Source organism: Papio anubis, chromosome 1, assembly GCF_008728515.1.
Source record: "Papio anubis isolate 15944 chromosome 1, Panubis1.0, whole genome shotgun sequence".
In the NCBI taxonomy this organism is placed as follows: domain Eukaryota; kingdom Metazoa; phylum Chordata; class Mammalia; order Primates; family Cercopithecidae; genus Papio; species Papio anubis.
The window spans coordinates 106,052,708-106,076,025 of NC_044976.1; the positions used below are offsets into that span (position 1 = coordinate 106,052,708).

Below are 23,318 nucleotides of genomic sequence, written 5' to 3' on the forward strand. Positions count from 1 at the left end.
TAATGGGTGCAGCACACCAACATGGCACATGTATACAGATGTAACAAACCTGCACATTGTGCACATGTACCCTAGAACTTAAAGTATGAAAAAATAAAATAAAATAAAGTGGCCTAATGAGTTAAAAAGAAAAAAAACCTCAAAATGAATCATAAATCTAAATGTAAAACCTAAAACTATAAGGCTTCCAGAAGATAACAAAGGAGAATGTCTTTGTAACTTTGGGGTAGGCAAAGATTTGTTAGATGTAATACCTTTAGCATGATCCATATAAAGAACAAATTAACAAATTGGACTACATAAAAGGTAAAAACTTCTGCTCTATGTATGACATTATCAAGAAAATAAAAAAAAAAGCAAGTCACAGGTTAGGAAAAATATATGGAAATAAAATGTTTTATAAAGGACTTTTACCCAAAATATCTAGGGAGCTCTCAAAGCCAAATAATAAAAAAAATGCATGACTCATTAAAAAATCTGACAAAATATTTGAACAAGCACTTCACCAGCAAAGTTATATAGATGGTAAATAAGCACACAAAAAGATGTTCAGCATTATTAATGAATTAATGATTAACAAAATGCAAATCAAACTACAATGAGACACCACTATATACCTGCTAGGATAAATACAATTTAAAATACTGGCTCATGCTTGTAATCCTAGCTACTTGGCGGGCTGAGGTGGGAGGGATGCTTGAGGCCAGGAGTTCAAGAACAGCCTGGGCAACTTAGCTAGACACTATCTCTAAAAAATTAGCCAGGCATGGTGACACATGCCTGTTGTTCCAACTACTCAGGAGGCTGAGATGGGAAGATGGTTTGAGCCCAGGAGTTTGAGGCTACAGTGAGTTATGACTGTACCACTATACTCCAGCCTGGGCAATAGAGCAAGACCCTGTATTTAAAAAAAAAAAAAAAAAAAAAAGAATGACCATACCAAATGTTGGCAAGGATAAGAGGCAGCCAGAACTCTCAAATACAACTAGGAGAAATGTAACATGGTATAGGCACTTTGAAAAACAATTATCTACATATGATCTATACATTCCTCTCTTGGCATTAGTACCTAAGAAAAATAAAAGCATTATGTCCATACAAAGATTTATATTTGAATGTTCATAGAAGCTTTATTCGCAATAGCCAAAAACTAGTAGCAACCTGAAAGTCCATCAACACGCTAACGGGTAAACAAATTGTGCTAGTTCCACACATGGAATGATGATCAGCAATAAAAAGAAAGAGCTATTGTTATACATAGCAACACGATGGAATCTCAGGATAATCATGTTGTGTGAAATAGCCACAAAAAAATTATACATACTATGTGATGTACATCAAATTCTAAAAAAATACAAACTCATCTCTAGTCTGAAAGCAGAACAGTGGTTGCTGAGGGTTGTTGGGTGAGACGGAACAAAGCAACAGACAGGAGCATGATGGAGGGATTACCAAGGGGCACAAAAACCTTTAGGGATGATATTGGATATGTTTATTCTCCTGATTATACTGATGGTTTCACTTACATATATATGCGTGTGTGTGTGTGTGTGTGTGTGTTCAAACTTCTCAAATTGTACACTTAAACTATGCACAATTTACCATCCATCTCAGTTTTTATATAAAGTTGCACTAATGATCCAAGAAGGAGTAGTTTCTGCAAGAGGTTGGCTTATGACTAGGACATGGAGTGGTAGAAATTGAGCATAGACTACTTCCCCAACAAGCTTAGCTTTGGTTGTGGAGAGGAAGAGGGTGAGAGAGTGTCTGGCATAACCAGACAAAAGGTTGAGTTATGTGTTTAATATGGGAGGAGACTGAGAATATTTATATGCTATAGAAAAGGAGCCAGTGGAGAGAATGAAGTTGAAAATTTAGGAGTCAAAATTCAGCTGATGGAATACAGGATAAAAAGTTCAAGAAGAAAGATAAGTCTTGAATGTGAGGAACCGTATGGCTACAAAGGCAGGTACGTTTTCTGGTTAGGCTGACAGACACAGAAGTGGTCTGAAGAAGACCTTTCCTTTTCTGGGAAGGATGAAGTTCGGAAGGAGTGGGATACTTAAGAAGAATGGTGGAGCTTTGGAAAATTCATTGGCTACCACAGTTGAAATGGTGGTTAGAGATAAATGTTCAATCTTTGGGCATTCTTATATTAAGATGACAGACAATAAAATAGATTTAAGCAAATAAAATAGCTGTCCCTTCCACATGTGCACAGTTGATTATTATCCAACAGTCTTTTCTCTGATTTCTCTCTTTTTACCTCTAACCACATTTCACTCGTGATAATCTGTTGATCCTCACTTATTTTTCCCTCAATGCACACTAGATTTTTTAACCAATTCTTTCCTCAACATCATTGGGAAATATTTCTAACATACACATGAAATTCAGGAATTTAATGAACAGCTTTATTCAATCTTAACATGATACCATATTTACCTAAGTTCAAAAAAAGTTTCAACCAAATAAAAAGGTCCACGGCCCAAGAGAGATTTCATCATGGGCAAACATCAATATGCTCACTTACTTTTTACATTTCACAGATTTTATGAATAATGCCCAGAGCACCTCTGAGAACTCCAGGTATTACCGTGGGTAGGCAAAAAGCAAATATGGTCAGAAATGGCCACAGGCAAGCTAATTAGGTAGTTCCCCTTAAGTGAACTGTTAATATATTAAAGCCATGCAAATTAGATCATACCCACAGGTCCTAGGTTTGGAAAAAATGCTCTGGTAAAGTAGGAATTTTTAATAAAAATGATAATTATGACCCCACAGCACTGATAGTATTTTTCTCTAGTGTTCCAATTTTTGTTCCCACTTTGGCATTAGTAAATATAAAAAAGGTTAATAAAAAATATTTTCCACACATCATGTAATTTTTCTGAAGCTGAAAGCATGCAGTTTCTAAAGACAAGAGTCATTTTTCTTTAAGCAGTAATAAATCATGCACTAAATCTAACAAACTGTTGGGTAGTATCAGAGGCGTGTGAACCAGAGCAACTCCATCTTAAATAGGAGCTGGGTAAAAATGAGGCTGAAACCTACTCGGTTGCATTCCCAGAAAGTTAGGGCATTCTAAGTCACAGTATGAGACAGGAGGTTGGCAGAAGATATAGGTCATAAAAACCTTGCTGATAAAACAGGTTGCAGTAAAGAAGCTGACTAAATCCCACCAAAACCAAGATGGCCACGAGAGTGACCTCTCGTCGTCCTCACTACTACACTGCCACCAGCGCCATGACAGTTTACAAATGCCATGGCAATGTCAGGAAGTTACCCAATGCGGTCTAAAAAGGGAAGGCATGAATGATCCACCCCTTGTTTAATATATCATCAAGAAATAACCATAAAAATGGGCAACCGGCAACCCTCGGGGCTGTTCTATGGAGTAGCCATTCTTTTATTCCTTTACTTTCTTAATCAACTTGCTTTTGCTTAGCACTGTGGACTTGCCCTGAATTCTTTCTTGGACAAGATGTAAGAATCCTCTCTTGGGGCTGGATCAGGACTCCTTTCCTGTAACAATAGTACCTGCCAAAACAGACTGTGTGCATCTCCTCTCAGAAGTTCAACCGTATCCCCGGCCTGGAGGTGTAAAGAGGGTCCTTCATGAAGAGCTGGGGGTGGTGTTCCAGAATAGTTCCTAATGACCTGCATCTTTGGTAAACCTGAAAATAAGCCAAACAAGTTTTAGAATTGAAAAAACAATGATGTGTGAAGTCTACATGTACTTTACAAAAAAAAGCCATTATTAACATTAAAAGTGTTAATACCACCAAGTCCAAGTAAACATTTTAAGTAACTACAATAGAATGCTTTTCAACTTTCTCATTATATGAGATGGCAATAGAATAAGACACATATTTATCCCGTGATCTCTGACATACTTTTCCTCTCCCTTACCATCAATCTCTTTTTAGTTGAAAAAATATTTCTCCTTCAGCTGATACCTGCTTCATAAAAAACACATCATGTACAGTTTAATGGAAAAGAATCAATTTTTTCATCAACTCTATCCTTTCTGCCTATTACTTTCCTCTTGGGCACTGGCTGATTTCATCACTGAGGAGGCTCACCCTTTCTGTGTATGTATCACATTGCCCAGTATATGGATCATATCTTAAGGTTATCTTTGTAATTCAAAAGCAAAAAGGTGATGGATGGGCCACTGCAATACTCAAGACATTTATATGGAGAAACTCTTCAGGCTCAAATTTAGGCTTGCAAAACAGACCCAATAAAGGGAACATGTCTAAGCCAATAGCATCAATGATATTTGAAATACAGATCCATTCCTTCTCTTTGTATTTCTTTGAATGCACAATGAAGGCCTCAGTTCAATATTTCATTTTTGAGAGAACAGCAGCTTCAAATGAACATGGGTCTAGGTGCAGCAATACTGGTCACAATGAACAACCTCACAGTCACTTACTCGTTTACAGGTGAAACTGCTCCCAGCTAAGAGAGGTCCACTCATAAACATGATATTTTTTGCACATTAAAGGACTGAAGCCTTTATTATGCTTCAGAACTTTTTATTCTGATTAACCATGGTGAAGCTGTAACTGGCTGAAAATGCTGCACTAAACATATAAAGAAGGATGAATGACTGTCATTCGGTTCTAGATGTCTAAGTTACCTAGAAAAATCTCAAAAGCTACATGAAATGCTTCAGCAAACAGTTTATTAAAGTCCTCAAAATTATTTTGAACAACCATGCCAGAGGGAGAAAAACAAGTGTGGTTATGAACTGAACAGACTAGAAAAGTTTTAGTCAACACTTGTTTATCAATCCAATCAGGAGGCAGAGGTTGAAAAACACTGTGCCCTTCACCCCAGTTTAGCTGCTGGGACTGCTGAGGCTTGTCAGGAGTTGCTACATCCTCCTTTGCTTCTGTTCTTGTGCCGCAGAACCCCCAGAGGGATGATTTTAATCTCACATTCAGGGAGTATTTCCCTACCAGATGTCATAAGGTCTCACCCTAACAGCAACAGCAGATTTCATTGACTTTCCCCTGAACAACACTCTATAAGAGAACTCCTCTCAGGTAAATGTTTAACAGACTTGCTCTCAATACACTGCAAATGCCTTTAGTACAGAGAGTTTATTTTACACATTCTATTAAGTTGCTACTGCTAATTTAAAATGAAACCTAAATATCCCATACACACAAGTGATTAAGAACTCCAACAGGTGGAAGAGGACGTAATGTAAAGCAGAATAATTTTTTAAATGGAGTCTGGTTTGCATGATAGTTAACTCCATGTTTAAGGGAGAGAACTGCAGTTCACCTCTGTTTTATTGAGCACATCTAGGGCAAGGAAAGCATCTCATCTGGTAGACTGCCTGGGTAATTTTGTTTTTCTGACAGTTTTAAATAGAGGTGGAAGTCAAGAAAGAATATCTTTTAAACCTCAAACAGCTGATGTGGCCTCAAATACGGGGGCCAGTCCTGAGCCCTGGACTTCACTGCGGTTTTCCGTTGCCAAGAGCCACAGGGATAAAAGCGAGCAGCGCCATGTGACAAATGATGGAAAGAGCAGTTCCTTTATTGTCAACATGCCCAAGTCAATCATTCTTAAGAAGAAACAACTGAAAATTCATAGAGTGTTTAGGAAAAAATTAACTTTGATGGCATTTCACCACCCAAATATATATTAGGAATTAAAATACAGAAATGCCCAGGCTCCATAAGAGGCTGTAAGGTGTTAGGGATAGAGCAATGCTGTCTCATACGTCTTTTTGTAGATGGACTGGAAAGCCCACAACATGCCCATAACATGTAAAATTTAACATTACGAAGGGTACATACACTAGTATACTCCGGTCAAGTAATAGGACCTAGCTATGCTACAAAGTAGGAAAGATATACTGCTTTTCTAGTCCCACTTATTCCTAAGTGTTTTATTTACTCTGTCTCTTCTGGTATTGCTTTCTTCTTGGTCATGAGCTTCATTTAGGAAGTTCACCTAGTAGCACACTACTATAGGTATGTTGCTGACCTCATCCCCAAAGCAAAAATGTGTAAACCCTGCCAAGAATTATGCTTAAGCCCAGGTAATACCCACTAGGACATTGTTATTAACCTCTATTCAGCCATCATCAACTTACAAAGTACAGTGTTTCTTCAACTCATGGTTTGTTGCGGAATGGGTTGTGAGTTTATGATATAATGGAATTTTTGTTGTTGTTGTTTTTGGTCATTTGTTAGGGTTATCTTTGGCAATTTATTTCAGATAGTCAGCACTTCCCATTTCAGCATGATCTGTTGTCAGGAGTACAGAGATCAAAGGATAAAAGGAATGAAACAAGGGCACAGCGATATAATGAATTCCGACACCTTGCCCTTTGCTTCTGATTTTAGCATATAGTAGGTGTTCTACATTACAGGTGGGATAAATGGTTGCTTTCCAAAATGTCCTTTAATATTCTTCCTCTTATGAAAAAGGCACCATTACATTGCTAAGGACGTGAACACACTCGCATTAACTGAAAGATAAAAAATTGCAATTAAAATAAGAGGAAATGGCTTAAACTTGACGTCAGCACTCAATCATCAATACAATTCTTAACACAATTTACTGCCACAGCAGGCATCACTCTTCACAAATGAGATCAAGAATGGAGAATAAATTAGACTTACAGATGTTTATATTTTGAACAGCCATTTAGTATTAATTTAATGTAGGTTTTCTTCTTCCCTTACAAAATATGCCTCTGATAGGTTTTAACCTCTGTTCAAAAATGTCCAGGGCAGAACATTTACCACATGTCCCCATGACAACTCAGTTATTGTTGCATAGAGTTTATTAATAAGGTCTTCTTGAAACTTACTTAAAAATCTCTATGTAACTTCTCTCCATTGACCTACTGCCTTCCATCTGGAATTATGCTGAAGGCAGCAAATCTCCTTTTCATAGACTAGTCTTTCAAAATTTGGTCAGGCTTAAAATCCCCAGTTCCTTAAATAACTCCATATTTTTCCTTGGCTACCACACTTCAAGGGAGGCTGAGGTGCAAAGTAGTGTAAACTACAAAAGTTGAACTCTAAATTTCCTCACTGACAGTGATTAATTGGAAACAGACAGTCATATTCCTTAAAAAGGGACAAGAAATACACATTTCATTATATTATAAACCCACAACTAATCCCAGAAAGTTGCTTCTCTCTTCTGGGGAATATATAGACCCAACAATTGTTTAGTTTCTCTCCACTCCAGAACTTTATTTACAACAGACATGTTAGCTGAGTTACAGTGTTGCTCACCCAAATCTGAATATTTATATTGCAACTACCTTCAGACAATAAATGCAAAATAGTCACATGTACTTTCAACATATGTATTTGGGCAATCTTAGAAGTTCCTAAAACTTTTATGTAATCAATTATAATTATTCAAGGGAATATGATTAAAATACTAAGCCAAAATTAGATCTCCTGCCAGATGTTTAATTATTTTACCTTGTTTTATCCCCACAACAAAAGCTTTGTTGTACAGCTAACTATGCCCTTAATATATAACTTGACAATTTTGCTCATTAACTTTTGTTCACACTAGTACTTGTGCTTGGTCTTAAATCAGACAAGATCCCCAAGTCAAACTTATGCAGGAGGAATTAACAAACAAATTAGCAATATTAAAATGATAGTTATACTCTACTAATAGTCATGTGTTTCTGGTTGAATAAAACTAAAGCTACATGTAGGTACATAGAATGCTTCAGTTTCCCAAAACAATACAGAAGTGTTTTTAAAAGGGAGACCTGTAACAAAATTTCCTTTCAAATCTGAATTCAGTACCACTAAGAGTGACACAGGCCAAGTGACACATGTACTTTTTTAAAAAGTTAATTCTAAGTAGAATCCTATTAGAAAATTTTCTAGATATAAACTGTTTCACTAATAATTTTCACATAAACTTTCAAACTTCAATGAACTGAACAGCTAATTGTAGGAGTATCAACCACTGTGTCTTCTAAGCAGGGCAAGAAGAGCGATTGCTACAATATAGATTAGTATCTATTCATGATGCTGATATCACCGCCCTAATGCAATGGGCTTCCCCGAGGCAATAACTTAGAGGAGAGTGCTGCCTACTAGATAAATGGGCTGTCAGTAATATGCTAGCCTTTCACCTCTGAGGCCCAATTTAAAATCTAAACACAGCCACATTAAAAAATAATTAGTTTTACAAGATATCAGAAAATGTAGATGGTTTATCCTGGGAAACTGATCACAAGCATAACATATTCATTCATTCATCAAATGTGACTTCAGCATTCCATAAGTGCTAGGCATGGCAGTTTCAGAGGAAAGCAAGGGAAAGTATCCTGCCTTCAAACAGCCTATAGTCAGTCTATGGAATAGACAGACAGGTGAACTCTAAGATAACAATACAACTGGGCATGGACTTCCATCCAGAGGGAACTTTAAAAAAAAAAAATGTTCATATCTATAAAAATTTTAGGAAATTTTCCTTTTATAATTCTTGGTTAAGACCCTAAAATGTGTACTTTATTTTTTCTATAAATTTCCTAGGTGTGACATCCAAACTCTAGCCAAGTTTGAGAATCACATTCTTGTGGGTACATGTGCAAAACACCATGACCAACACCTACCACTGCCAAATTTGTTTTTGAGAAAATTACAGTGAAATAAGTGCTGCCTGTCATCTTCCCAACTAAAAAACCCTTTATAAGTTAACATCTGGACCTTTCCTGATACAAGTCTACAATCTAAGAATCAGGTCCCCATGACCAGGCTGAGCCTGGGATGCTAGGTGCTGGGATTCCCCTGCCATCACAACTTGCAAGGCTCTTTCTAAGAAAGCATGACTTTTTCATCGATTTGCTGGTCTTCAGAGAGGAGTAAAAGGAACCACAGCATGGAAACCATCTGCTACAACAGAAGCAGGCAATTTGGTGGAAAACAAACTGGTCTAAAGAACTGACTGTTCACAAAGGGAACACTCCCCATCAATAATTTTTAAAATTTTCACCAGAGAAGCCTACATTATTTTTATAAACAACGATGACTCAAATAATGGAAACAGCACTGTCACAGCTCATGTAAAAACAAGGATAAGGCAGAGATGCCTTCCTTCAACTTCATAACCACTGACTAGTCACTCTTTGGCACTGTCTACTGGAGTATTAGTGAATCACGAATCAAGGATGAAAGATATGATAATGTCTTTGGAAGATTTTTTCACCTTTATTAAAAGGGTGTTTATAGGCTACCAAATATAAAATAACTATAAAATTTCACTTGTTACTTGAAAATCCATGCAAATTTAACATTCTGTTCTGTTATACATGTACATTTTATTGGAAAAAATGTTTCCCTAAAATATTTAAGGTCAAAGCTTCAGGAGAAAATGCCATGTACTTGGCAGACCCTTGGCAAACAGCTATTCCCAGGGACCTAAGGAATCCAGTTTCAGAAGCATAGCCCTAAGCTATCTTATCCTCTTCTTTAAAGACAGAAAAAGAACACAACTGCACAATTTTACAGAGTATTATCACCTAGTCTAACTAAGTATTATCACCTTCTCTAAGGAGAAGAGAGTAGGTATTTGGGAGGAAAAAATTAACAGGCAAACTGAGCCCCATGCATGAATGCTCTGAAACTGGAATGAACTTGAAAGTACTTGAGGGACAGAAAAAAGGTCAGTGACACTGCATGAAAGCAACGGATAAAATTTAAACTTGATAATATGCAGTTTTGAGGGTCTGGCCCATTTCCTACACTCCTTTCCTACACTCATTCTGTGAATTATTTGAAATCTATTGAACAGGTCAAGTTTTCATGAACATACTCTACCTTCTTCCTGGCATATACTTATATTCAGTTCACTCCCCAACCCAAGGGAAAAAATAATCTGAACTACTATTCTCACTCCTTAAAACTCAAATATAATTTCTACTTACAAACCCATTGCTATAGACTAAATGTTTATGTACCTCCAAATACATATGCTGACATGTAATTCCCAACGTGATAGTATTAGGAGGTGGAGCCTTTGCGAGGTAATTAGGCCACAAGGGTGGAGCCCCACGTGCAGAATTCCTGACCTTGTAAAAGAGGCTGTAAGAGCTCCCTCACCCCATCTACCATGTGAGAACACTGAGAAGACAGCCATTGTAATGGCCCTTGCCAGACACTGAATCCACTGACACCTTGATTGTAGATTTCTCAGACTCCAGAACGGTCAGCTGTCATTTATAAACCACAGAGTCTACAGTATTTTGTTGGAGCAGCCTGAACAGACTAAAACACCTACCAACATTCCCTTAAGTGCATTTTAAGTGCCTTAAACATACACTCCTTTAGATACTCAATCTTCTTGCTTCAGTACCACTCAATACACCAACAGTATTTATTTAGCTGGTATAAAGTGTAGGTACCAGACTATAGCACCTTTCTTTGTGTCTTGGTACAGAGTTTATATCTACTAGACTATGACCAAACACCACGGTGCCATAGGTTGTGTTCTTTATCTCAATTATTATTATTATTTTTTTTTGGAAAAGGAAAAAAGGAAGGAACGAAGGAAGGAAGGCAGGGAGGGAGGGACCCTTTCTCTCCCAAAGGCCACCCTTCCAAATATGCATGTGCAAACACACATGCACATACACTTGATTATATCTCCAAAATTTCTCTCTAATCAAACCATTTCTTCCCACCTTCATTTCTAACTCCCAGTTCAAGCACTGTCTCACTGGCTTTTCCTCATCCAATCTTAAAATGTCTGACCATCCTACACATAAGGCCTGATTAAAAAAATAATAAATTATACAATAAGTTTCCTATTAAAAACTTGCTCACTGCACTTAAAATTAAATTTGAACTCCTGGTGATTGCATACAAGACCCTATATATTTTCTGGTCCCTGATAACTCTCCAGTTTCATCTTGTTCCAGCCTCACACTTGCTCACACTTTTTAGTCATGCTGACTTTCTTATGGTTCCTTAAATACCTGGAGCAAGAAGGTCTGTCACAGACGAGTGAACCAGAGCAACTCCATCTTGAATAGGAGCTGGGTAATATAAGGCTGACACCTACTGAGCTGCATTCCCAGACAGTTAAGGCATTCTAAGTCACAGGATACAATAGGAAGGCAGCACAAGATACAGGCCATAAAGACCTTGCTGATAAAACAGATTGCAGTAAAGGAGCTGGCTAAATCCCACCAAAACCAAGATGGCCATGAGAGTGACCTCTCCTAGTCCTCACTGCTACACTCCCCCCGTGCCATGACAGTTTACAAATGCCATGGCAATGTCAGGAAGTTGCCCTACATGGTTTAAAAGGGGGAGGCATGAATAATCCACCCCTTGTTTAGCAAATCATCAAGAAATAACCACAAAAATGGCCAATCAATAGTCCCTGGGGCTGCTCTGTTTATGGAGTAGCCATTATTTTATTCTTTTACTTTCTTAATAAAGTTGCTTTCACTTTACTCTATGAACTCACCTGAATTATTTCTTGTGCAAGATCCAAGAACCCTCTCTTGAGGTCTGGAGTGGGACCCCTTTCCTATAACAGGTCCAGTCAAGGCAGTCTACATTATGAACTTGCAATTCACGCAGTTATCTGTTTACTTGTTAGTATCTCTCTCCTCTTGCTTTCATATATATATTTATGTTGCCTAAATTTGTATGATAAACATTTATTTTCATAGCCAAATTTAGCTTTTAATGATACAAATATTCAGTTATTATTGGTATTATAGAAACAAACTGCCACTTGATCATTAGTTTTTACTTGCTTTTAAACTACTTTTATTTATTTGTGTTTCTACCCAACTATCAATATGCCATGTGTAACTGAAATTTTCCAAAAAAATAAAATTGTTTTTGACATGTAAAACTGCTAATATATTTCTTAAAGGTTCTTACTAAGGCCCCCTTAATTATTTACACTCATTCTGAATACACTTTAAACGAGATGACTTGCATCACTTATGTTAAAGAAAAACACCCAACTTTTTTATTTCCTATATACTCAATTATTTGCTTGCTTTAATTTTTCTCTGTTCTCTTGACCTCCCTCCTTCCTGTGATCATCTTGCTTGAGTAGTAGAGAGCATATTCAGATGCATTCCCAAAAGATTCAGATTCATGCAGACAGGGTTTATTGATTTATAAGCTAAAATGAAGAGCATGTGTAATTGGTATTTCTGACTGGCAAAGTTTCAGAGAACGCAAATGACTCTGCACCATCATTTTGATGTGCTGATTTTTTTTTTAAGAGGCTATGGAGCCCTTAGGTCAGAGACCAATTGTCAACATATCTACAGAAAAATGCACATAAATTGAACAATCTCTCTACCCTTCTTACAAACAGTCTTCCATAACAAACTTCTGAAACAGAACAAGGGAACGCAGAACAGCAGTCTTTTATTTATAAAATGGTGCTACAATTAAAATATTTACTTGGAAGAATTTCTAACCTGCTCAGTCTTTGAAAACTTCTATGAGTCCACTTTCAAACTCTGAGGATCCACAATCACCACAGTATCTAACAGGTAACTCTAAGGTTTAGTCCCTCCCTTATTTTTATTTGAATTTTTCCTCCTTAACCGTTTTCTGAAGTGAAAAAAGGAATTCAAGTCAGATAGAACCATTTAGTTACAATCTTATGGATTCAGACATGAGCAGAGTGAATATACACATTTATCAGTTTAAAATCAAGCAAATGTATACTCAAAGTATTATTCAAATGTATACTCAAATGTATTACTCAAAGCCACCAATGTTTCATAGGAGGAGGCCAACTGTGTGCCTTCATTTTTTGAAAATAGGTAAAATTTTTCATCTAAATTCTCTTTCACTGGGGCCAAGTGCCACCAACATTAACTGAAAAAATTGCCCCCTTCCCAGGAACACTCCTTCTTAACAGTGTCTATAATAAAGAGAGGGGAAAACATCAGAAACCACGCTGAGTTGTGTATTCTTTTGAAGTCATACTGTTCTGACCATGAAAACACTACATGCTTACAGTATAGCGACTGTGTCAAAGAAGGTTCTTATTTAGCCAAATATTTTCATTTACATATGAAGCAACTTAAGTCCAGTTGCATATTCTAGCTAAAAGCAAAAGTGGTGTTCTTTTCAAAAGCATTTTATTACCCACTAAGGGTGGAATCCTTGATTGACTGAGAAAAACAAGTTTAGATTAGATTACAGAAAGGTCACAAGTACTTATTTCAGATTTCAATACTTAATGAATGCATCACTACTCTTTCCCAAGAAAGCTGGAAAAGAAATCAGATTCAAAATTTTCTAGTGAGAATGATAGTTTTTATAGGCAACAGTAAATCCTTAAGATTATTATAGGAATTTCAGAGATTTAGTTTCAAAATCTCTACATCCCTGGGATTATAATATTGGAAATATATATTCTGTCTCCTTCCTATAAATTAATTGGGAATACTAAAAATTAAAGGCATTATCCTATAAGCTATTGTCATCTATAATTTTTCAATGTAAAATGTTTGAAATGTAGGTGAATATTAACTGTAGGAATAGTACTGTATTGCTTTGTCCTTTGATACTTCAATATTTTCCCCCCAACCATCCATCTGAAAACTATTAACTCTCTCCCTGACCTTCCTTCCTTTTTCCCTTACTTTTTTTATCATTAGTCTAATTATCTCTCCAAATTTTTACTTTTCCATCTTTTTTCTACATAAAGAGTTTCTTTCATCAACTTTATTTAAGTACCAAAATTATATTATGGTTTTTGCTTATTCAAATGTAGCATAATAAGCTACTCAAAAAAGTCAGCCTTTCCCTTATCCTCACAAAGCTTAGAGTCTAACAGGGAAAAGGAAAATGTTAGACATAAGGTGGCTTCTAGTCATATGAAAATAATAATGAAATAGTACCTATATTCTAAAAGTATAATAAAAATATACAACAATAAAAATGTAAACTGTAGGCTACAAAGAAAAATAAGAATGTTAAAATAATAACAAATTGTGCCAAGAAGTTATAAATCATCTGGCAGGCAGTTACACTGGTAAAATTAGGGTTATACATAAAAAAGACACACTGAAATAAAACTTTCAGTTCTGCCTCATTTCTCAACTAAAACACCAGTGACACTTAGCACAAAGTTCACATGCACAACTGTTCAATTACAGTTTATAAAAGCACCTGAACATAACATAATGTCAAAGCAATCCTGGACAAATAGAACAAAGCTGGAGATATCACACTATCTGACTTCAAAATATAATACAAATCTATAGTAGCCAAATCAGCATGTCACTGGCATAAAAAACAGACACATAGATCAATGGAACAGAATAGAAACTCAGATATAAATCCATGCATTTACAGCCAACTCATTTCTGATAAAGGTGCCAAGAACATACAATGAGGAAAGGGTAGTCTCTTCAGTAAATGGTGCTGGGAAACTGGATACCCATATGCAGAAGTAAAAAGCTAGACCCCCAGCATATACAAACATGTACTAAAGACTCAAATCTAAGGCCTCAAACTATGAAACTACTAGGAGAAAACCTCACAGAAACGCTCCAGGACATTGGTCTGGGAAAAGGTTTTTTGTGTGAGACCTCAAGAGCAAAAGCAGCAAAAGCAAAAACATAACAGGATTAGATTAAGCTAAAAAGCTTCTGAACAGCAAGGGAAACAATCAACAATATAGTGAATGGGAGAAAATATTTGTGAACATTCATCTGACAAGGAATTAATAATTAGAATATAGAAGGGGCTCAAACAACTCAGAATAAACAAATAATCTAATTTAAAAATGAGATAAGATCTGAGTAGACATTTTTCAAAAAAGACATATTAGTAGTCAACAGGTGTATGAAAAATGGTCAATACCAATAACCATTAGGGAAATTCAAATCAAAATCACAGTGAGATATCATCTTACCCCATTTAGAATAGCTTTTATCAAAAACAGGATAACAAACACCAGTGAGGGTATGGAGAAAGGGGAACCTGCATGTACTATTGGTGGTAATACTGATTAGTCCAGCCACTGTGGAAAACAGTATAGACACTCATGAAAAAACTAAAAATCCACCAATTCCACTACTGGGTATACAGCCAAAAGAAAGGAAATCAATATATTCAATTGATACCTTCACTCCCATGTTTATTGTAACACTATTCATAATAACTGAAATATGGAAATCAACCTAAGTGTCCATCAATGGATGAGTGGATAAGAAAATGTGGCATATATACACAATGAAATATTATTCAGCAATACATGTAGCCATAAAAAGGAATGAAATCCTGTCATTCGCGGCAATATGGATGGAACTGGAGGTTATTATGTTAAGTAAAATAAGCCAAGCATAGAAAGACAAATATTGCATATTCTCCCTCCTATGTGAGAGATAAGACTGTGGAACTCATGAAGATACAGTATATTCGTGGTTACCAGAGGCTGGGAAGTGGGGTAGTAGGTAGCAGATGAAGAGATTAATGTGACAAATATATACTTAGCAGAAAGACCTGATGTTCAATAGATCAGTAGGGTGACTACAGTTAACATTAATCCATTGTATATTTCAAAATAGCCAGGAGAGCACAATTCAAATGTTCCAAGCATAAAGAAAAGACAAATACATAAGGTGGTAGATATCCCAATTAACCCTGATATGACTATATCAGTGTATCAAATTATTGCATGTACTCCAAAAGTATATACAACTATTATGTATCAATACAAATAAGTAAAAATATAAAAAAGAAATTATCCTAGCTCTCTGTGCTGCCTGCAATGTCCTTTCCTCTCTGACCACCTATGACAGTCTTTCCTGAGAGTAGAAAAAGAGTAAACATTAAAACATTACTCCTGCATATAAGCCTAACTTCTGACCTCAGCATAAGCAACAACACACAACACATTTACACATTTTCCATTTTCAGTCAAGACGATCATTTCTATTTCTTCTTTCTCTTTTTTCTTTCTTTCTTTTTTTTTTTTTTTTTTTTTTTGAGATGGTGTCTCAGTCTGTCACCCAGGCTGAAGTGCAGTAGCTCAATCTCAGCCCACTGCAAGCCTCTGTCTCCCGGGTTCAAAGAAATGGTACTGTCTCAGCCTCGAAGTAGCTGGGATTACAGACATGCACCACTATGCCTGGCTAATTTTTGTATTTTTAGCAGAGATGGGGTTTCACCATGTTGGCCAGGTTGGTCTCAAACTCCTGACCTCAAGTGATCTGCCCGCCTCAGCCTCCCAAAGTGCTGGGATTATAGGCATGAGCCACCGTGCCCAGCCTCTATATCTTGAATAATTAAAGTAAGACTTCAGCTTATGAAACAAAACAATCTAACAGCAGTTAGGTCAATGTAGTATAAAGGGGACTTTATAAGAAAATTCCACATGTATTAAATCATGGCCTACAAATAAGAATTAATTTTTACTTTTTAAGAAGAATTTCAAATATTATGGCCTATGTTCTCTTAATTTTCCCTTTCTGGCTATCTCAGGAAATAATGAGCACTATAGAAAAGGACGGCTAAGAAAGAATTGTTATACACACGAACTTAATCCTTTCTGACATTTTGTCCCGAGAGTTGCCTCTGGGTATATATTGTCTTAGACACCACAGTGGTTCATATCACCTTGGATGTATTACTTCTGATCTAGCATGACACTGCCACAGAGGTCAACTGAAGTTCCACACAGCTACCATCGGGAGAGCAAAACACAGGATTCCATGCAAAGATTGTGGCAAAATATTCTCTGGGACACAGAACACATATTATGATTAAAGTTCTATTAATTATAAACACAAAACAGAACTGGATATTAAAACAGCATTTTCATACTTGTTAGTTGCATTTTCAGGTGCTTCACTGGTATTGTGAAAAAATTATGTCCAACAACTTAATCATGAGTACAGTCATGGAAGAGAAATTGCTAACTAATTGCTATTAGTACAGCCACACGAGAGGAAATATAACTAGAAAATCTGCAATGTAGGTTTTAGCTTTGATTTTGGCCTAGAATTTACATGAGGATGTAAGCATTTCAATAAATGCCATTTTGCCTCAATTTACCTACTGGGCACAATACTTCAACATCTCTTTCTAATGCAAGAAAACTGTACTTCTGTTCAAATTAATGGTCTCAATAAAGTATGTTCAATTTACTGTGTGAAACATACAATAATACTATATTTAGCTAAAGAATAAAAGGTCTGACTTGTTACTTCAAAACCATACATAGGAAATGCGAATGGAGATTAGATAAATTAACGAAAGAAATTCACCTGACTAAATAAATTAATGGCCGCAGATGCTCTTGTTAAAACTACTTACATTTCTATGAATCTTATAGACTTCAGCTCTTTACAATGTCCAAAAAGAGAACCACCTGGGATTCCAAAGTTTATTCTTTAAAGTATGCAGGAGCACTGACAAAGTGATTGTTCTTTTTATGAGGAAGTGCTTTTATTTTTCTATAACTATATATGTAGATAAACATAAAAATATTTTATATTTTTACATAACCTTCTTGGAATCTACAGAAATGTAACCCAATGTAGTCACAGTTTTTAGGAAATGCCTATTGACTTCTACTATACATCAGCTATTATGTTGGGTATTAGGGACATGCTGTTACCTGCATTTGTTTTTTGTTGAAGGCTTCTTTTTATATATGAGATAAAACATGCAAATAGTTTTTGTAAAATCTATTGATTAGCTAATAAAGTCTCCAACGAGAACCAAAAAAGAGAGTGGTGAGGGCTAAACTAGACCTTTTCCATTCCTCGTCCTCATAATCTTCATGAACAAATCACCAGAATACTGCCAAATTCTAAAGGGCAAACATTTATACTTCCCTTTCCCCCACCTCAAGACACAGGAAAGCTTCAGAAATGCCATGATATATCAGGGAAATCTCTCCTACAACTGAAATGAAAATTCCTGGACATCTAAAAAGTATTCCCACAGATAATCTGATTCGCCTTTAATTTACTCACTCCTTTCCCCACTCCGTGTTTTTTTTCTTTCCCAGTTTATTCTCACTTGTTCCAGTTGCAGGTCATAGCATGTTGAACCCCTGCAACGCTCAGAAAGGGAGATTCCTTTCTTTGCAGACCTTTCCCACAGAGTCATTACGCTTCAGTACCAGTGGCAACAGTGAACACTGCTTTCAAGGTGCCAAACTTGAAGACTTCTTTTCTGCTACACAGAGTTATATAATTGTTATTTTCATCTTAATTATCCAAGTGAGTGGGAAGGCATTTTGAGATTTGGCTTCCTTGGCTTTGAAACAAGGTAACTAGAAAAGAAACTAACTCACGTGCCAGCTCCTATAGACATCCATCTATTTCTTCACAGAAAGAAAGACGGAAATACGCACCAGGCCAAGGCAGACCAGTGGCCTTACAGCCTCCCTGTCTGACAGACTGAAGCTTTCACTTTACACCCATTTTCCCTTTTATGGAACGCATCATTCACTGTGGCTGCAAAGTGAAGGAGATCTTAGGAGATAATTTGTTGGTATTTCAGCTTTCAGTTTCTGTTTGTTCATCTTTTCCTAAGGCATTCATTCATCCCTAGGCATATTAATTTTTTTAAAAACCCACCCAATGCTTATTTTCTGCTTAGAATGTGAATAACATAATAAACAAGGCACCCTTTCCCTTATCCTCAAAAATCTTAGAGTCTTACAGGGAAAATGAAAATTATACAGGCAAATATTATAAAGCATTATGTGTTTTACATTAGAAAAATTGCAAATGCTACGGAAGCACAAACCAAAAGGACATAATCTCATCAAGTGTTCAGGGGAGGCACAATGTTCAAACATATTGTTGAGGGAAAAAATCAAGTTACAAGCAGCAGTGTACACAAGATGACCTCATTTTTGTGTATATATATATATATAAATCTATAAAGACATAGGCCACAATATTAACAATGCTTATATCTGATGTGTAAAATTATGAGAACTTTTTTCCTTATATGGATTTTCTAAACTTTATGTAGTTAACTCTATAATATTATTTAACAAAAGTTTCTTTCCCTGGATAGACACTTTCCCATGCCAGGATCTGCTACTTGGAGCTCAGTCCCCACCAGCCTCCTTCACAGGGCAGCTCTGTGACACGTACACACACGAGGCACCACTCTTGCACTACCCATTACGCACCCAAAGTGCTTGCAACCGTCCTCCGCCAAGTAAACCACTCATTTCCACACTTCCACAGTGCAAAGCTATGCTTTTGGATCATTCTAATCCCTCAAGGGCACCTCCTCTGCAATGTCTTCCCAACCCTCCTAGGCAGATACACCATATATTCCTTTGTTCAATTGTTTCTGAATTTTTATTATAGTTATTAAACATAACTTATATATTAATTGTTTTGTTTTCTCCCCACTTGAACATAAGCTTTACAAGGTCAAGGATCATGAAAATTGTTCAGTTGTTTATCCTAAGTATAGTGTTCGGTGCCCAATAATCTCTCAATATAGTTTGTTAAATAAATGAAAGCATACGTGCATGTTTATCATTATAGACTTTTAAAATAATTTTAACAAAATAATGTTTCTGCATTTCTTGACTAATTTTGCTTGTACAAATATAATGACAATATGGGGCCATTCTGTGTGTATACATGTTGTCAAATTCTCTATTTCTAATAAGGAATGGCTTTAGATTGTAAGTCCTTAGAACAAGATCATTACAACTGTGGTTCTGTTGTATATCTAACATGTTATGGGACTTGGTGATACCCAATTTCTCCACCTACCACTGAAAATTACATTGGTATTACAGATTAGTTGAGGAAGGTATTTTTCTCTCCTAAATGAACAATTATTATTTAGATTTTCAAGTGATTATGTGCCTATAAGCAAAAAAATTAAGCTGCCCTGCAAGCAAATGGAATTTTAATTCATAATGTGAATAATTATTTACATGGCATAGACCTAAAATTTGAAAACTAGAGCACTGTATTTAAAGAGGCTGTGTTATTTTTAAAAAATGAATTGCTATGATTTTTTCCAGCATTAAATCCATTTTGCAAAATGAGACTGTCAACAAATTTATATCCCCACACGACATGAATACAAATGTACCTAGTCCCCTTCCTCCAAGTGATTAAAATTACATTTTAAAATATGACAAATTGTTTTTACAAAAAAGCTATAAAGCTAAAACATTAGGGAAGCTCAAAAAACATGCACAAAATAATACTGTCTCAATTTTTACTCTGCTCAGTTTGGATTTTTCCTGAAAGGGTTTCTATAGGGGAAAAAAAAATATCTGCCGGAAGTGGAAACAATAATGTCACAGGGATATAAGTTATCTCACACATACACACACACAGTGCATTTCCAGAGCACAAATGCTGCTGCTTCTCAATGATCAATGTTTTTAGAGGCCCAATAGTTATCTTTTCTATTTCATTAAAAGCACTAAGAGTTGAATGGATTTTATTCAAGGCCACTGGTCTTAAAGCTTCTTATAGCCCAAATCCAACCGGAATGACAGGTTATGTGCTGACATTTTAGCAAGAACATTTACGAACCAAATGAAAGCTCTGCGAGGTACCATACTTCCCAGAAAAATGCTAACAAAAGCAAATTCTCTGTGGGCCTAATGGGTAGAAAAAGACATATTAGTCATATGAGTAATGGGCAAAGCAATGAAGCTAAAAGTTGGTAACCCTATCCAATTCCAGCAGTTGAAAGCACTTTCAGAATGGGGCAGGTGTCAATCAGAGAGCAGAAATTCCCCAATACTGAAACCCTCACTATCCACAGCAATGACTTGCACATTCACTTCTTGGGCTGCTCCAGGCTGGTCTTGTCCCCCTGAAGCTTCCCTGGGCTTTCAATTACAGTTCTTTACAAATCTAAGCATATTTTAAATATGCTGAAGAATTTATGTTTTAAGAATATATGTGGTAAATCCACATTCTTGTATAAACCAAAAAATGTATTTAAGACTGGAATATTGTGTTACTCTAGTTCATCTGGTTAGTCAGGATTAATTGGAAGCATCTGAGGGTGATAATTACCTAATGCAAAGTGTATTCAGTGACTTAAAAATATACTTTCCCTTTGCAGATATTCAAATGCAATTTTAAGATACAGACTTCTATACTGTTGTACAGGCTTGTGTAAATTTGGGTCATTAAAAAAAACTTTTATAATGAAAGAAAGTTGAGAAATGTCTGTCCTAAACTACGTATTTCTGGTCCAAATATTACTCTTCACAAAATAAATATGCATAATATTTTATTGGAAGGCCTTTGAAAATATCTCTGGGCCTTCTGTAACCTCCATAAACTTTCTCTAGATTTTTGAATCCTAGGTAAATTTGGATCGAAAATGAATATAATGAAAACAAATGCTTTGATAACCTCTTTCACCAACATATTATAGCTAGAAGAATGTAATAGGCAGCCTTACATGCCACATGATTCAAGATAATTGCCTATAAAGTGGTCAGAGCTTCAAAGAAAAAAATGCCAATTTGCAAAATGAAGTGTTTGGTAGTATTTTACCTCTGCTGAAAAATTTGATTGCCTTGCCTTTTGGTACCAGCAAATTCCCCTTTATAATTTCAGCAACTAATATCATAGTAATATTCTACTGCAGCTACTTATGGAGCCTAAATGAAACTCCTATTGTTCTAATTTGGCTCTAAGTGGTTGATATTAGAGACAAATGATTTTCACTTGAAGATTCCTCTAAAACTTATCAAAATATCACTTTATAAGACATGTCTGTGTTCTATGATGCTGTGGGTTTGAAATATTTTAATAATTGTTCTTATGATATGAAAAAAAGTAACAAAGGTAGTATGGGCACACCAATACTCAAATGTAATGCTTTTCATTATTTTTGTACATTAGTCTCAAAAATAAACAATAAGTAAAATAGGACTGACTGCTGGCTCATTAACAAACCATTTTTTTCTCTTTCTTAATGGTTTAATAAGCATACATTAGCTATTACATAATGTTTACTACATTTTTCACCTTGCTTTGTACAATCACTCTTTGCCCTTCCCTCCTATTTTATTTTTCTCCAACATTTAAGTTCTAGGGTACATGTGCAAGATGTGCAGGTTTGTTACATAGGTAAACATGTGCCAAGGTGGTTTGCTGCACAGATCAAACCATCACCTAGGTATTAAGGTCAGCATCCATTACCTATGATTCCTGATGCTCTCCCTCCCCAACCCCCAACAAAAGGCCCAGTGTGTGTTGTTCTCTGCCACCACCATGTATCCACATGTTCTCATTGTTCAGTTCCTACTTATAAGTGAGAACTTGCAGTGCTTGAACAAACCATTTTCTTAATTTTCAAAGTATAAAAAGCAGCAGCATAGGTCGACTTTTCAGAGGTTAAAAAATTTTCACACCACAAACCAGTGTTCCCTTTTATAAAGCTGGGCTTCCAATTCAATTCAACATACATTTCCTGATCACCTGCTACGTTCCAGATACTACAGGTATAAATATGAAAAGATGAAACTCCAGTTATTAAGGAGCTTATGAAAGATTGTAGAAAGTAGATGTGTACCCAGATCATTAAAAAAAAAATACTATCACAGTGCTGTCATGGGAGAGGGGCCCACAATGCACACCAGATATGGAGTACTATAAAGCAGACTTCTTGGAAGAGGGAATACTAGAACTAAGTTTAGATGGATGGATGATAGATAACTAGGAATTAACCAGATATAGAAGTAGAGTAAATTGAGAAGTAAAGTTATTTTGTTCAGAAACAAGAGCATGAGCCAAGGTATAGTGGCAAGAAAGAATTCAGTACATGTGGAAAATTACCAGATCTCTGCTATTGCTGGAGGAGCAGAAATAAGTTAGGTATGAATCGGATGTTGGGGGCCTTTTATAGTTAATATACTGTAGACTGGTTCTGAGTATGGGCTGAAGAGTTTAAGTAGGAGAGGCCATGCTGTCTCTTCTTTAGGTAAATCATTCTTCTGATAGTCTGGAGGAGTCAATAAAAGAAGTCAGGATTGGAGGCAAGATGAACAGTTGGGAGATTATTACAACAGTCGACAAATTGAATAATAATTTACTAAATACCAGTGGTGTAGAAGAAGGGTTAGATTGTGGGAACATATGGCGGTTGAGAGCGGTCCATGCCAGGTTGGACAACAAGGGGTGCATTGTCTGGGGATAATTTAAAAACAATAATAAAACTGACTTTTAATCAAAGCTGGTTTGGTTTTTCTTATCACATGGGCCAGCAATTCTCAGCAATGTCAGCGATAAAATATCCTTCCCCACTAATAGGTAGACTACTCCCATTGTATCCACCCTC

The 23,318-nt window shown here is 36.1% G+C and overlaps 1 protein-coding gene across 6 annotated transcripts in view; it reads right to left on the minus strand.

Moving 5' to 3' along the window:
• Positions 1–23,318, minus strand: part of VAV3 (vav guanine nucleotide exchange factor 3) — a 395,302-nt gene that overhangs the window by 63,387 nt on the left and 308,597 nt on the right. For 4 of the 6 annotated variants that reach the window (XM_031651411.1, XM_031651417.1, XM_017945337.3 and 1 more), the window contains exons 20-21: positions 13,241–13,270; positions 3,541–3,677 (exon numbers count right to left, since the gene is read on the minus strand). In XM_031651411.1, the coding sequence (XP_031507271.1) occupies positions 3,541–3,677; positions 13,241–13,270 (167 nt within the window). The remainder of the gene's footprint in view (positions 1–3,540; positions 3,678–13,240; positions 13,271–23,318) is intronic. The other 2 variants (XM_031651419.1, XM_031651415.1) reach the window with 1 other exon arrangement.